This window comes from Oncorhynchus nerka, linkage group LG2 (genome assembly GCF_034236695.1).
Source record: "Oncorhynchus nerka isolate Pitt River linkage group LG2, Oner_Uvic_2.0, whole genome shotgun sequence".
NCBI lineage: Eukaryota > Metazoa > Chordata > Actinopteri > Salmoniformes > Salmonidae > Oncorhynchus > Oncorhynchus nerka.
The window spans coordinates 84,326,280-84,343,227 of NC_088397.1; the positions used below are offsets into that span (position 1 = coordinate 84,326,280).

The following is a 16,948-nucleotide window of genomic DNA, read 5'->3' on the forward strand; positions in this document are numbered from 1 at the left end:
GGATTGCGTCCTACCTGACAGGTCGCTCCTACCAGGTGGCGTGGCGAGAATCTGTCTCCTCACCACGCGCTCTCACCACTGGCGTCCCCCAGGGCTCTGTTCTAGGCCCTCTCCTATTCTCGCTATACACCAAGTCACTTGGCTCTGTCATAACCTCACATGGTCTCTCCTATCATTGCTATGCAGACGACACACAATTAATCTTCTCCTTTCCCCCTTCTGATGACCAGGTGGCGAATCGCATCTCTGCATGTCTGGCAGACATATCAGTGTGGATGACGGATCACCACCTCAAGCTGAACCTCGGCAAGACGGAGCTGCTCTTCCTCCCGGGAAGGACTGCCCGTTCCATGATCTCGCCATCACGGTTGACAACTCCATTGTGTCCTCCTCCCAGAGCGCTAAGAACCTTGGCGTGATCCTGGACAACACCCTGTCGTTCTCAACTAACATCAAGGCGGTGGCCCGTTCCTGTAGGTTCATGCTCTACAACATCCGCAGAGTACGACCCTGCCTCACACAGGAAGCGGCGCAGGTCCTAATCCAGGCACTTGTCTTCTCCCGTCTGGACTACTGCAACTCGCTGTTGGCTGGGCTCCCTGCCTGTGCCATTAAACCCCTACAACTCATCCAGAACGCCGCAGCCCGTCTGGTGTTCAACCTTCCCAAGTTCTCTCACGTCACCCCGCTCCTCCACTCCCTCCACTGGCTTCCAGTTGAAGCTCGCATCCGCTACAAGACCATGGTGCTTGCCTACGGAGCTGTGAGGGGAACGGCACCTCAGTACCTCCAGGCTCTGATCAGGCCCTACACCCAAACAAGGGCACTGCGTTCATCCACCTCTGGCCTGCTCGCCTCCCTACCACTGAGGAAGTACAGTTCCCGCTCAGCCCAGTCAAAACTGTTCGCTGCTCTGGCCCCCCAATGGTGGAACAAACTCCCTCACGACGCCAGGACAGCGGAGTCAATCACCACCTTCCGGAGACACCTGAAACCCCACGTCTTTAAGGAATACCTAGGATAGGATAAAGTAATCCTTCTCACCCCCCCTTAAAAGATTTAGATGCACTATTGTAAAGTGGCTGTTCCACTGGATGTCATAAGGTGAACGCACCAATTTGTAAGTCGCTCTGGATAAGAGCGTCTGCTAAATGACTTAAATGTAATGTATGTAAATGTAAATTTGAATCCACAAATTCGAGTCCAAGTCATCTGACTCGAGTCCACAACTCTGCATCTTCCTGTGTGTATGTGTGTTCCTCACCCAGGTCCAGAGAGTCTGTGTGTGTGTGTTCCTCACCCAGGTCCAGAGAGTCTGTGTGTGTGTGTGTGTGTGTTCCTCACCCAGGTCCAGAGAGTCTGTGTGTGTGTGTGTTCCTCACCCAGGCCCAGAGAGTCTGTGTGTGTGTGTGTTCCTCACCCAGGCCCAGAGAGTCTGTGTGTGTGTGTGTTCCTCACCCAGGCCCAGAGAGTCTGTGTGTGTGTGTTCCTCACCCAGGCCCAGAGAGTCTGTGTGTGTGTGTTCCTCACCCAGGCCCAGAGAGTCTGTGTGTGTGTGTTCCTCACCCAGGTCCAGAGAGTCTGTGTGTGTGTGTGTGTTCCTCACCCAGGTCCAGAGAGTCTGTGTGTGTTCCTCACCCAGGCCCAGAGAGTCTGTGTGTGTGTGTGTTCCTCACCCAGGTCCAGAGAGTCTGTGTGTGTGTGTTTATGTGTGTTCCTCACCCAGGTCCAGAGAGTATGTGTGTGTGTGTGTGTGTGTGTGTGTGTGTGTCCTCACCCAGGTCCAGAGAGTCTGTGTGTGTGTGTGTGTGTTCCTCACCCAGGTCCAGAGAGTCTGTGTGTGTGTGTGTGTTCCTCACCCAGGTCCAGAGAGTCTGTGTGTGGCCGGTGGGAGAAGGAGGTGCCCTTGTAGACCTGGTCCAGGAGTTTCTCCTTCACCTGGGTGATGGTGTCTATGTCCAGCACCTTGGAGGGAAGCGGCTGGGTCTCATTCACCCCCCCGCCCTGCATCAACACGTTCAGGGTCTGGAGGGGGGGGGGGGGGGGCTTTCAATCACTCACAAAACACACTTTCCTGGATGGTCGTTAGATCTATTTATCTCTGGTTTTTCACTGAAGAAAAAAAAGAGAGTTTGTGTGTGTGGTTAAACCCACACTGGACTTTTCCCCCTTTACTTGCGCTGACTTCGCTGATAACTACTTTAGGAATTGAGGAAAAATGTACTTACAATGTGGTTGTCTCACCTAGCTAGCTGAAGATGATTAACTAACTGTAAGTCGCTCTGGACAGGAGCGTCTGCTAAATAACTAACATGTAAAAAGAAATGTGTACGAGTGTTGTGTCTCAACGATTGAATGTGTGTGTGTGTACACGTCTGAATGTGTGTGTTTGTCTTTGTGTGTCCGCATGAGTGTGTGTCAATGTCTGAGTGTGTGTATTCTCACCAGGGTCTTGTACTCAACATCCTCTCTGAGGAGACGGTTGTCATTGAGCGTGTATTTGGCCTTGCCAGTCACCGCGTCCACCGGCCCCTTGTCCACCTGGTGCTTGATAGCCCTGAACAACATGTAGAGAGACTCACCTGCAGAGTCCTTTAGAGAGGGGGAGACAACAACAGTTAGCATCATGCTAGCGAAACAGGTAAACAATTAGCATCGTGTTAACAAATCAAGATAAACAGTCAGCATAATGCTAACAAATCAAGTAAACAGTCAGCATAATGCTAACAAATCAAGTAAACAGTCAGCATAATGCTAACAAATCAAGTAAACAGTCAGCATAATACTAACAAATCAGGTAAACAGTCAGCATAATACTAACAAATCAGGTAAACAGTCAGCATAATGCTAACAAATCAAGTAAACAGTCAGCATAAAGCTAACGAATCAAGTAAACAGTCAGCATAATGCTAACAAATCAAGTAAACAGTCAGCATAATGCTAATAAATCAAGTAAACAGTCAGCATAATGCTAACAAATCAAGTAAACAGTCAGCATAATGCTAACAAATCAAGTAAACAGTCAGCATAATGCTAACAAATCAAGTAAACAGTCAGCATAATGCTAACAAATCAGGTAAACAGTCAGCATAATACTAACAAATGTATGTAAACAGTTAGCATCATGATAACCAATCCGGCAAACAATTAGCATCATGCTAACAATCATTGTCCTGGGAAAGACGAGGAGACATGACATTTACCAACATACTAAAAATGTATTCCTCCATTTCGCTTGCTAATGAATGCTAATAGCCATTTGACCCAGGTAAGATATAGATAGCCAAGTCTGTTTAAAACTGTCATGGATAACATAGCCAAGATTCACAACCCTGGAATAAAGCCTAGGGCTAGTCAGAATTCTTTGAAAGTGCATCCTTCCTTCCTTGAAGTCATTACTGATTAGAAATGACTGAACAGCTGAAAGCCATGTGGTGGCGTCCTTTCATTTCTGTCCAATTGTGGCTAAACAGTGATTACTTCAAGGATGTACTCAGTCCTGACACGACTCATGTGGAACACAGCGAGAGAGAGCTGTGACATACTGCTCTGGATAAGAATACTGTAAATGCAATATTCGCGCAGAAAGGGGTTGAGCTTTGATTGGTTCTCTTAAATGCTTTTCTCTTTCCTTAGAGGTTTGGACCTCACTTTGTTTGGATTTGAAAATCCAACCGTTGTATTAGAAGGGGTGCGGTGCCTCCAGGGTCTGTTTGTGGTTGTACATGTGGGTGTTGGGAGTGAGAAATACACAGTAAAAATCAGCTTAAAAAAAAGAACAGCCCTTTTCATTAACCGACACTTCGTGCCATCAACATCAAGGAACCTTTCCAGACCCTGAAGTCAGGAAGACTGGTGTCAGCCAGACTAATAATTTCCTCCTCTGTGAAGAAGTCATTCCTGTGATTACGACTCACCCTGAGGAAAGCATAGAGGCTGATGGACATCCAGTTGGTCAGCAGCTTCTCCACCACTGTCTCTGTTCTGTAAAGCAAAAAATCACTTTCACATATTCTCTTCTCCGACACACCCTGACCTACACCCCCCCACACTCACCCTGACCTACACCCCCCCCCCACACACACCTGACCTACACCCCCAAATCTCTTCCTATCTTACCTCCGCAGCATGAGTTTAGGGTTCTTGACCACGTACTGCTCCACCAGGTCATTGAGCAGGGTCTTGAGGATGTCTGTGAAGTACTCCAGTTTACCATGCAGCGCCACAGTCAGGAGAGAGGCCACGTAGGCCCGGTCCCTTGGTGAGAACGTCCGCTGGCTCTCTAGAGTATGGATGAACTGGTAGCGAGGTGGAAGACAAACTTGTTTTAGACTATCAAGAGTCCAATAACATAGTAAGAATCGGTCCAGTTCTTTCACCAATCATCATCACTGTCGCCCTACCTTGGTGAGGAAGAGTTTGCTGTTGAGCAGGTTAGAGAGCTGCACCAGGCCCTGCTCCACTGTGGCCCGCCGACTCTCCTGTACGTCCAGATCCCTCCGCAGGGGCGACTCGCGGTGGCCCGGGAAGAAGATCCTCTCGGCATAGTGCCGGTAGTCCAGGAAGGGGATGCCCGAGCCCACCAGGTCACTGGACATGTCCATCATCTCCGTCATCAAGTCTAGGGGAGCAGGGTGAGGAGTTCAAAGATTAAGGGGGTGTAACTTTATATATTTTTATTAATCCCCCCTATTTGGAGGACACATATCTTGTTGGTTTTTTTGCAGCTTTTGTGCTACATTTTACATGTACATTAATGCTGTCATTCTGCCCCTGAACAAGGCCATTAACCCACTGTTCCTAGGCCGTCATTGAAAATAACATTGTTCTTAACTGACTTGCCTAGTTAAATAAAGGTAAAATAAAAAATAAAATAATAAAATCCCAACCCTCAGCCACTCCCACCTATCACCATAGACCACCCTCATTTGGTTTCCATGTGCCATGTATTTTCAATTGTGATGTTTTACATACACGTTGAACCTTTCTAATAGTATAGAATCCACAGATTGTGAGCTGAAGATGAAAAACGTTCCTACGACTATTATTATATTATTTATTGCCTGACTATGGCTTTCCAAATCGACCAACACTGCTATCTGTAAGGTTAATTTGAAGTGAATGTGGTGATTTTTTCAACCATTCCTATATCCTATATATATTTAAATTGAAGCACTAAGTGTTGAATCAAGTGTTGTTTTTTGTACCAGTTCATAAACCATGAGCCATGGAATCGGTACATCGAAAATCCCTTCCCATTTATTTTGCAACCTGTATGGTGCAGCTGTCAACATTTTTGTCCTCAAATGAAACTGGTCAATTTTTCAATTTATGCCAGTTCCTTTCAGCCAGTTTGTACCTTTAATATATGGCAGGCAAACAGGTTCTCTACCTTCTCCCTTTTCCACTTGCCTCCTCCATTTTTGTGGTAATGCTGCAAATCAGTTGATTGTAAGTTTGGATTGAGCAGACATTCTCATATATTTTCCATGGCTGTATTTGTGACATAACTCCTCCCTTTATAATCATAATATAATTAAATACATATAATCTAATTGAAAATTTCTTTCCATAAAGAATGTATTTTTATTTATCAGTATATTTGAGTTTGACCATAACATTTGTTGTAATATTTGTTCAATATTTTCTGGAGGATAAAACTGAAATTGTAACCAGCTTCGTATGGCTCGTTTAAGAAAGGGCGATACTTTCAACAAAATGTAATTTTCAATTAGTCCGAAATGAGAAGTTGTAACCTGTATAAAAGCAAAAATGCAATTTTTGAACAAAGGATAAGCCTTTCTTAATAATCTCTTGGAGAACTATTTGGGGTTTTAGTATAACTTATGTATGAGTGAAGCTTTTAGTGAGGGTTTAAAGCTTTAATATTTATTAATTTTAGTCCCCCAAACTCATAATCATTATATAAATAGGCATGTTTAATTTTGTCTGGCTTAGCATTCCAAATAAAATGAAATATTTTTTTGCTCATATGATTTAAAAAACGAGTTGTCTGGAGTAGGCAGTGCCATTAGTAAGTAAGTAAACTGTGATAGGACTAAATAGTTAATCAATGTGATTTTTCCATAAATAGTATTTATCTATTTAGAATAGAATCTTATCTATTTTTGCAAACATTCTATTGAAATTGATTGTGGTAAGTTCATTTATATATATTTGAGATGTGAATACCAAGTTTGTCTAACTTTACCATCCACCCATTTTAATTGGTAAACTACAAGGTAGTGTAAACACATTTTTTTAAACAATCCAATACGCAATATGGTACACTTGTCATAATTAGGTTTTAGTCCAGAGAGGCTAGAAAAGTGATCAAGATCTTCAATGAGACTGTGCAGGGATCCAGATTGCAGACTTAATAAAAAACTAGAGTCATCGGTATACATTGACACTTTAGTTTTTATCCCTTGGATTTCTAACCCCTTGATGTTCTTGTTGGATCTAATTTTAATAGCTAGCATTTCAATGGCCATAATAAATAGATATGGAGACAATGGACAGCCTTGTTTTACTCCACTTAAAAGCTCAATACTTTCTGAGAAGTAACAATTATTTACTATTTTATATCTGGGGTTGCTGTACATAACTTAAACCACTGTATAAGAGATTTACCAAAATTAAAGTAATCCAGGCATTTATATATAAATTCTAGTTGTACTTTAACAAACGCCTTTTCAAAATCTGCTATGAAGACCAGGCCTGGTATCTTTGATGTTTCATAGTGTTCAATTGTTTCAAATAATTATCATATATTATCGCCAATATATCGTCCATATAAAAAACCTGTCTGATCAGGATGAACAATATCTGGTAAAACCTTGTTTATTCTATGTGCTATGCATTTCGCCAGGATTTTCACATCACAACATTGAAGTGTAAAAGGCCTAGTTTTTTTTTTTTAAATGGACTGGATCTTTATACGTACCACCTGAATCCTGTTTTAGTAATAATGAAATCAGACCTTCTTGTTGAGTACCTTAAAGTCTACCATTGTCATAAGACTGAGTACATAAAAAATAAAAAAAATCTCCACTGGTATACCATCAAGCCCAGGTGTTGTTCCAGACTGAAAATATTTAATTGACAAAAAAAGTTCCTCTTCTGTAAGTTGGCCTTCACACAGGTCTTTCTGTAAATGTTACATTTGACATTATTATTATTATGAAAGAAATCCTCCAGTTAACATCATTCAGTGTAAATGGAGGAGCTTAAAATATTTTGCTTCCTCTTTCAAAATATAATTTGGTGAATCATGGATGACTCCATCATTTGTAACGACTTTCTGTAAATTCTTTTTGGTAGCATTTCTGTTGAAGATTCACCATTTTCCATCCAATTCCCTTTATTTTTGTAATACATTATACTTAATTGTTCTTGAATAAGTACCTCCAATTCTTTTTATTTTTCCTTTAACCTATTTTGTGCCTCTATAGTTCAGTTTCCATTAGGAGGAATAAATACAAGGAGGAATAAATACAACAAATAAACAGGAATAGTTACAAGAGCAGCTTCTTCCTGTGGTCCACAATAAACTAAACATGACAAGTAACAAAGCACTGATACACAAGGACAGTCACACAAATTTGAAATACAACGATATACAAGCACACAAAAAAAAAAAAATTAAATATATATTTTTTATTTTACATTTATTTATACCGTTTTATTCTCATTGAGATAATATCTCTTTTCCAAGAGACCTGGTCCAATAGCCAAAAAACTTCTCAATAAGCATTACAGATATGTAACTTCAATGTTACGTTAAAATCTCCAACACGATGCAAAGCTTACAATGAATCAGCCAATCGATGTGCTTTCTGTGCAACAGCCGTAGTTGGCCTTGTGCAGCCGTATCGAAGCTCATTGAAGACCTGTATGTAAACATTGTACACAGATGGCAACTAGCAGTGGACTCTTTCTTTTTTTTAGTGTTAGAGAGTGTCTGTGTGTGTCCACTCACAGTCCCCGCCACTCCAGTGAAAGTCAGTGGAGAAAAGAGGCCCCTTAAGGCTATACAGAACTTTTGGATTTTAAGCTAAAAGGGTCAGCTAAATGAACAGATATATTGTCCAGAAGTTACCTCACTGGACAGAAAGCCCCCAGAACCATGAGAAACATCCCCCAGGGAGCTCGACTCATGGTTTTAAATGTTGTCAATGCTAATGCAGAGCCAAGTTTCCACACTTTGATCTGGACAATAAAGTTTATTATAGTCCGACTGAACGATGGACTGCTGACATTGAAACTAGATGCTGAGAATTGTGTTATTGCTTCAAAAGCAATGAATGTTGACATTGGGCGAGGAGAGGGGCCAAAATTAAACTTGTTATTGTCAGAAGCCCACTGAGTGGAATTTGAAGACATTTCATACGCACAGGGATTATATGATATCATTTTATTTAAAAAGTTCAAAAACAAAATGGATCCATCCGCGTCAAGGATAAATAAACACACAGGGGGTTCTCAAGCATCTCGTTTTTCTTTTTTCCTAGCTTTTATCAGTGTTCTATTAGGGTTCACAAACTGAAAGGATTGGATATTCTATCAGAGTTCTATCAGGGTTCACACACTGAAAGGATTGGATTTTTATCAGAGTTCTATCAGGGTTCACACACTGAAAGGATTGGATTTTTATCAGAGTTCTATCAGGGTTCACACACTGGAAGGATTGGATAGGTGAGAAATATAGAAAGAGCCTGCTACTTCCCTATTGGGTGGTTAGTAATATATTGAAATGTCTCTCTTCCCATGTCTCTCCTATTGGAGGGTTAGTAATATATTGAAATGTCTCTCTTCCCATGTCTCTCCTATTGGAGGGTTAGTAATATATTGAAATGTTTCTCTTCCCATGTCTCTCCTATTGGAGGGTTAGTAATATATTGAAATGTCTCTCTTCCCATGTCTCTCCTATTGGAGGGTTAGTAATATATTGAAATGTCTCTCTTCCCATGTCTCTCCTATTGGAGGGTTAGTAATATATTGAAATGTCTCTCTTCCCATGTCTCTCTTATTGGAGGGTTAGTAATATATTGAAATGTCTCTCTTCCCATGTCTCTCCTATTGGAGGGTTAGTAATATATTGAAATGTCTCTCTTCCCATGTCTCTCCTATTGGAGGGTTAGTAATATATTGAAATGTCTCTCTTCCCATGTCTCTCCTATTGGAGGGTTAGTAATATATTGAAATGTCTCTCTTCCCATGTCTCTCCTATTGGAGGGTTAGTAATATATTGAAATGTCTCTCATCCCATGTCTCTCCTATTGGAGGGTTAATAATATATTGAAATGTCTCTCTTCCCATGTCATTTCCTTCCTCATATCACATCTCTCTGTCTTTTTCAGAGAGATTCAGGTGTGTTAGTGCTGGGCTAGAACAAAATCCTGTACACTGCCACCCTCCAGGACCAGAAGTGCCCAACCGCTGTTCTATTTACACTGTCTGCTGTGGTGTGTGACTGAACTGGGAACTCTTTACCGCAGCAGTATCCCCTACTCTTTACCGCAGCAGTATCCCCTACTCTTTACCGCAGCAGTATCCCCTACTCTTTACCGCAGCAGTATCCCCTACTCTTTACCGCAGCAGTATCCCCTACTCTTTACCGCAGCAGTATCCCCTACACTTTACCACAGCAGTATCCCCAACTCTTTCTCACAGCAGTATCCCCAACTCTTTCTCACAGCAGTATCCCCAACTCTTTCTCACAGCAGTATCCCCAACTCTTTCTCACAGCAGTATCCCCAACACTTTTTCGCAGCAGTATCCCCTACTCTTTCTTGTCACTTCTCTCATAATATACCACGGCCTCGCTCTATATCCCCCTAACTGTGCCTGTGGGGGAGAAGGTTAGTGCATTGAAATATGATGCATGTGCTTGTAGCTCCTAGTTATGGGAACCCTCATTATGGCCATTGACTTGAAAGGGGATGTAGGTTCTAGTAATTCTATTTTTATGGATTAGTTAGTGTTGGGGTCTGACCTGTGAACTCCTTCTTGCAGCGGTCTCTCACACTGGTCTCCAGGTTCTCCAGTTGGATCTGAACCTTCTTGTAGTCCCTCAGAGCCTGTTTACTCTTCCTCCTGTTGACACACACACACACACACACACACACACATTATAACTGTACTCATCCCAAGATAAAGAAGGTTCACGTAAACAAATACCTGTGCACACACACATACCTGTAGATGAGCACTATGATGAGGACAATGAGGGCTAGGATGGAGGCCCCCACGCCCACCCCTACCTGGGCCTCCAGGGGGAAGGTGGACAGGCTGAGGATGTCGTACTGCACCATGCCCAGGGAGAAGTTCAGGTTGCCCATGTGGACCTGGAACACACACAGACCAATCTACTATGGCGCTAGGCTGTATAAGCTGGGGTTAGGGTTAATTAGCCTCAAAATGGGGTGAGGGAGCCAAAAGAGACTACTGAGATGTGTCAACCGTGCTTTTATCAGAAAACCTTACTGTCGACTCAGTCCTCCCATTTTTATTTCCTCAATATCTCTCTCTCTCTTAAAGCGCATTGGAGGACAAGGTTGAGGGAGGGACCTTGGATCCTCTCCTCCAATGCGCCTTGAGAGAGAAGTGAGAAACGGAGGAAACAAGGACAGAGGAAGCAAGGATTTGACAACTAATAATGTTTTTAGACACAGCCCTATTGTGTTGGAATGAATGCTCTTATCCATCTTGTGTACTGTAATGTGTATGTTTGTCCTCAGGAAAGTGCGTACAGGAACGAAACTGCAGAGGCGGAAGTGAACTCACGGTGAACTCGGGCAGCGTGTCGGCACCCTCGCGTTTCCTTCCGCCATTGGGGGGTCCCGGGAAGGGCTGCTGGGGTGGGGGCTCGCAGTACAGGTGGTTCCTGGTCAGGGTCTTCACAGCACACACCCCCTCCCCCACCAACACCACCACCTCCTCTTTAGAGATGGCCAGGTCCAAGTTCTCACCCTAGGGAGGGGAGAGAGAGACAGGGAGTATGAGATGAAGAGAGGGCGAAAGAGAGAAGATATTACCACATTGAGCATCATGCTGGAATCAAAACTTCTGTATTCCTTTTCTTTGGAACATTCCCCTATTTCCCCAATGTGCAGGTCTCTCTTTCAAGGGAGTCTAGCCTTCCACTAAACAGACAGGGGGATAGAATGAAAGCGTTTTATTTGCGACTGCAACTTTCAGCTGCAAGGTCTTCGAGTTGAGTGGAAAGTCTTGCAATAAAATATAGAAATAAGACATAATTTCCATTCTATCCCCTTGCCTTGGCTTTATAGTAGTAACTAGCGGGTAATGCTAACCTCCAGCTGTCAACTGTACATGCTGCTAGCCTGAAGCTGGCTAGCCTCCAGCAGCTTATTTACCAAGTTGAGAGAGTAGCAGCTAGCGGACAATGCTAACCTCCAGCAGCTTATTTAACAAGTTGAGAGAGTAACAGCTAGCGGACAATGCTAACCTCCAGCAGCTTATTTAACAAGTTGAGAGAGTAACAGCTAGCGGACAATGCTAACCTCCAGCAGCTTATTTAACAAGTTGAGAGAGTAACAGCTAGCGGATAATGCTAACCTCCAGCAGCTTATTTACCAAGTTGAGAGAGTAGCAGCTAGCGGACAATGCTAACCTCCAGCAGCTTATTTAACAAGTTGAGAGAGTAACAGCTAGCGGACAATGCTATCCTCCAGGACAATGCTATCCTCCAGCAGCTTATTTAACAAGTTGAGAGAGTAACAGCTAGCGGATAATGCTAACCTCCAGCAGCTTATTTAACAAGTTGAGAGAGTAGCAGCTAGCGGCTAACGCTAACCTCCAGCTGAATAAAGCTTCCTGGGTTGTAGCGGTAGGGCTTGAGGGGCTCCTGCTGGTTGAGCGGGTGCAGCACGGGGTTAGGCTCATAGCTAAAGGCCCCCTGGGGGCTGACGGCACCAAACGGGAAGCGCAGGTTGTCCAGGAGGAAGGCCACGTCCACCTGCGAGCCCCACACAGAGGGCTCCAATGCCGGGCTCCGGCACAGGATCAGACTGGACGAGTTGACCTCGCAACGCTCCATGTACTGGTGGAGGGAGATAGAGAAGAGGGGAAGGGGTAAATCAATCCATCAATCAAATGCATTTATAAAGCACTTTTTACATCAGCAGTTGTCACAAAGCACTTTTAAATAACCCAAGATGGAGGGCAGCAGGGTAGAAACTACTAGTCTGTTCAACTTCTCTTTCGTATCTTCCGAGATTCCTAAAGATTGGAAAGCTGCCGCGGTCATCCCCCTCTTCAAAGGGGGTGACACTCTAGACCCAAACTGTTACAGACCTATATCTATCCTTCCCTGCCTTTCCAAAGTCTTCGAAAGCCAAGTTAACAAACAGATCACTGACCATTTCGAATCCCACCGTACCTTCTCCACTGTGCAATACGGTTTCCGAGCTGGTCATGGGTGCACCTCGGCCACTCTCAAGGCACAAAACAATATCATAACCGCCATTGATAAAAGACAGTACTGGGCAGCCGTCTTCATCGACCTGGCCAAGGCTTTCGACTCTGTCAATCACCGTAATCTTATCGGCAGACTCAACAGCCTTGGTTTCTCTAATGACAGCCTCGCCTGCTTCACTAACTACTTCTCAGATAGAGTTCAGTTTGCCAAATTGGAGGGCCTGTTGGCCAGACCTCTTGCAGTCTCCATGAGGGTACCACAGTGTTCAATTCTTGGGCCGCCTCTTTTCTCTGTATACATCAATGATGTCGCTCTTGCTGCGGGTGATTCCTTGATCCACCTCTACGCAGACGACACCATTCTGTATACATCTGTCCCTTCTTTGGAAACTGTGTTAACAAACCTCCAAACAAGCTTCAATGCCATACAACACTCCTTCCGTGGTCTCCAACTGCTCTTAAATGCTAGTAAAACTAAATGCATGCTCTTCAACCAATCGCTGCCCGCACCCGCCCGCCCGACTAGCATCACTACTCTGTACGGTTCTGACCTAGAATATGTGGACAACTACAAATACCTAGGTGTCTGGTTAGACTGTAAACTCTCCTTCCAGACTCATATTAAGCATCTCCAATCCAAAATTAAATCTAGAATCAGCTTCCTATTTCGCAACAAAGCCTCCTTCACTCACGCTGCCAAACTTAACCTCGTAAAACTGACTTTCCTACCGATCCTCGACTTCAGCGATGTCATTTACAAAATAGCCTCCAACACTCTACTCAGCAAACTGGATTCAGTCTATCACAGTGCCATCCGTATTGTCACCAATGGCCCATATACCACCCACTACTGCGACCTGTATGCTCTCGTCAGCTGGCCCTCGCTACATATTCGTCACCAGACCAACTGGCTCCAGGTCATCTATTAGACTTTGCTAGGTAAAGCTCTGCCTTCTCAGCTCACTGGTCACCATAACAACACCCACCCGTAGCACGCGCTCCAGCAGGTATATTTCACTGGTCATCCCCAAAGCCAACACCTCTTTGGCCGCCTTTCCTTCCAGTTCTCTGCTGCCAATTACTGAAACGAATTGCATAAATTGATGAAATTGGAGACTTACATCTCCCTCACTAACTTCAGCAGCTTACCGATCACTGCAGCTATACATAGCCCATCTGTAAATAGCCCATCCAACTACCTACCTCATCCCCATATTGTTTTTATTTACTTTTTTCGCTCTTTTGCACAAAAGTATTTCTACTTGCACATCATCATCTGCACATCTATCACTCCAGTGTTAATTTGCTAAATTGTAATTACTTCGCTACTATGGCCTATTTATTGCCTTACTCCATTTGCACGCACTGTATATAGATTTTTCTGTTATTGACTGTACTTTTGTTTATCCCATGTGTAACTTTTTGTCGCACTGCTTTGCTTTATCTTGGCCAGGTCGCAGTTGAAATTAGAACTTGTTCTCAACTGGCCTACCTGGTTAAATAAAGGTGAAATAAAATAAAATAAAATTTAAAAGTTACAATATTACTCCTTAGAATAGATTCTACAAAATACAGGAGAAAGATACATTTCATCTATACAGTCCTGAAACACACTCACCACCCACTCTCCTTCCCTCACCACCCACTCTCCTTCCCTCACCACCCACTCTCCTTCCCTCACCACCCACTCTCCTTCCCTCACCACACACCTGTATGATGGAGCAGAATGGGTCCCCAGGGCAGTTGGGCTCCGGTACGATCCTGCGATGCCTCCACAGCACCTTGTCCTCTGTCTCATGCTCCCTTTCTCCTCCACTCCTCCTCCTTCTCCTCTGGGGGATGGACTCCCAGGGGAACACAGTGACCAACATGTTAGGTTGCTGTACCACATCCAGGTTGTGACCGGACACGAAGATCAGACGGCCACCGCTATACACAGAGAGGGGAGGAAATGTCACAAACCCATAGAAATACAATTACTAGAACGAAAAGGTTGTGGCCCAACACAAAGCGCAGACACCCACCTCTACACAAACAGAGAGGGAGGAGATGTGTCACAACACCTGTATGAGTGGGGCCAGGGACACTGAATTTAGGCTTATAAATCCTTCTTTAACCTGTGTCCTCCCTTCATCTACACTGATTGAAGTAGATTTAACAAGTGACAATAAGGGATCATAGCTTTCATCTGGATTCACCTGGTTTGTCTATGTCAAGGAAAGAGCAGGTGTTCTTAATGTTTTGTTCACTCAGTCTCCCATTTGTATGTATGAGTGGGGCCAGGGACTCTGAACTTTAGATGGACCAGACAGGCACTGCTACACACAGAGCTAAGGAGGATAATGTTTCATCATGAACGTAGAAATATAACTACTAGAATGGTAATTCCCATTCAAGTTAATGTTCTGTGATGGTCAGACTTGCGGCCATATTGAGTGTCCAATCGAGTGTTTCAGTCCAGTGGGGTGAAGTCCACTCAACTTAAGATCATTTTTATCAAGACGTTCCCTTAAGCGAAGTTCACGTAAACCAACTTCAGTTCACTTCAAGTGACACATCTATAGATCTGTAAGAGGTCACACACACACCTGAGGAAGCTCTTGGCGGGCACAGCCTGGGTGATGTTGGGGTTGGGGGTGAAGCTGTAGGCTGACTTGTGAAGGTGACGCTGGCTGTTGCCATAGTGAAGCGTCACGCGGTGATCACCCGTCCTGTTGCTGCTGCCCGTCACACACACCACACTGTCATCCTGGGCCTCTGATAAACTGGGGGAGGAGAGAAGAGGAGTGAGGGAGGAGAGAAGAGGAGTGGGGAGGAGAGAAGAGGAGTGGGGGGAGGAGAGAAGAGGAGTGGGGGAGGAGAGCAGAGGAGTGGAGGAGGAGAGCAGAGGAGTGGAGGAGGAGAGAAGAGGAGTGGAGGAGGAGAGAAGAGGAGTGGGGAGGAGAGAAGAGGAGTGGAGGAGGAGAGAAGAGGAGTGGGGGAGGAGAGAAGAGGAGTGGGGGAGGAGAGAAGAGGAGTGGGGGAGGAGAGAAGAGGAGTGGAGGAGGAGAGAAGAGTAGTGGGGAGGAGAGAAGAGGAGTGGGGGAGGAGAGAAGAGGAGTGAGGGAGGAGAGAAGAGGAGTGAGGGAGGAAAGAAGAGGAGTGAGGGAGGAGAGAAGAGGAGTGGGGGAGGAGAGAAGAGGAGTGGAGGAGGAGAGAAGAGGAGTGGAGGAGGAGAGAAGAGAAGGGAGGAGGAGAGAAGAGAAGGGAGGAGGAGAGAAGAGGAGTGGAGGAGGAGAGAAGAGAAGGGAGGAGGAGAGAAGAGAAGGGAGGAGGAGAGAAGAGGAGTGGAGGAGGAGAAAAGAGAAGGGAGGAGGAGAGAAGAGGAGTGGAGGAGGAGAGAAGAGGAGTGGAGAAGGAGAGAAGAGGAGTGGAGGAGGAGAGAAGAGGAGTGGAGGAGGAGAGAAGAGGAGTGGAGGAGGAGAGAAGAGAAGGGAGGAGGAGAGAAGAGGAGTGGAGGAGGAGAGAAGAGGAGTGGAGGAGGAGAGAAGAGGAGTGGAGGAGGAGAGAAGAGGAGGGAGGAGGAGAGAAGAGAAGGGAGGAGGAGAGAAGAGAAGGGAGGAGAGAGAGAGGAGGAGAGAGAAGAGGAGGAGAGAAGAGAAGGGAGGAGGAGAGAAGAGAAAGGAGGAGAGAAGGGTGAGAGTAAAGAACAGAAGTACAGCACAGTGAACAGGATTATGTATCTGTCTCTCTCTTTATGTGTGTTCATGAGTGAGTTTCATAATCACTCACATGACACATTGCACTCCTCCGACGGTGACAGTGATGTCAGAGGGGCGTCCCGTGAGCAGGTTCCTCCCAGTGATGGTCAGGGACGTGCCCCCCGCCTTGGGACCCCTCTGGGGGGACACCTCCATCACAAACGGATCCTGGTAGCTGAACCTCTGGCTGGAGAGGCCAAACTCTCCCCCGCTCACTTCTACTGACACTTGGCCCGTCTTCTCTCCCCCACTGGCTTTGGTCTTACACACAATCCTACAGAGGACACACACAGATACAGGATAATTATGAATCATAGTAATCTCACACGGAAGTAGTAATCACACTCACGTTGACCTCCTCCCCCACCTAACACAGAGACAGGTAGTCTAGTGGTTAGAGTGTTGGACTAGTAACCAAAAGGTTGCTAGATTGAATGCCCAAGCTGACAAGGTAAAAATATGTAATTCTGCCCCTGAGTAAGGCAGTTAACCCACTGTTCCCCGGGCGGCGAAGATGTGGATGTTGATTAAGGCAGCTCCCCGCACCTCTCTGATTCAGAGGGGTTGGGTTAAATGCAGAAAACACATTTCAGTTGAACACATTCAGTTGTACAACTGACTAGGTATCTCCCTTTCACAGTCCATACCTGGAGGAGACCTCGTAGAGGTGGGGGATGACAGAGCAGGAAACCCCAGCCACAGTGACAGAGTGCAGGATGTCCTCAGCCTTCTGGCCCAGGTTGGACCCCGAGATGGTCAGCACG

At 45.0% G+C, this 16,948-nt stretch overlaps 1 protein-coding gene across 2 annotated transcripts in view; it reads right to left on the reverse strand.

Moving 5' to 3' along the window:
* Positions 1-16,948, reverse strand: part of LOC115143837 (plexin-B1-like) — a 170,072-nt gene that overhangs the window by 15,357 nt on the left and 137,767 nt on the right. For both annotated transcript variants that reach the window (XR_010459700.1, XM_065003961.1), the window contains exons 17-29: positions 16,832-16,948; positions 16,216-16,458; positions 15,033-15,209; positions 14,154-14,373; positions 11,822-12,067; positions 10,789-10,974; positions 10,201-10,349; positions 9,998-10,098; positions 4,404-4,621; positions 4,120-4,298; positions 3,918-3,984; positions 2,446-2,592; positions 1,860-2,025 (exon numbers count right to left, since the gene is read on the reverse strand). The exon at positions 16,832-16,948 is cut by the window's right edge and continues 35 nt beyond it. Coding sequence is in view for 1 of the 2 variants with exons in the window: in XM_065003961.1 (XP_064860033.1) it covers positions 1,860-2,025; positions 2,446-2,592; positions 3,918-3,984; positions 4,120-4,298; positions 4,404-4,621; positions 9,998-10,098; positions 10,201-10,349; positions 10,789-10,974; positions 11,822-12,067; positions 14,154-14,373; positions 15,033-15,209; positions 16,216-16,458; positions 16,832-16,948 (2,216 nt within the window). In the remaining variant the exon portion in view is untranslated. The remainder of the gene's footprint in view (positions 1-1,859; positions 2,026-2,445; positions 2,593-3,917; positions 3,985-4,119; positions 4,299-4,403; positions 4,622-9,997; positions 10,099-10,200; positions 10,350-10,788; positions 10,975-11,821; positions 12,068-14,153; positions 14,374-15,032; positions 15,210-16,215; positions 16,459-16,831) is intronic.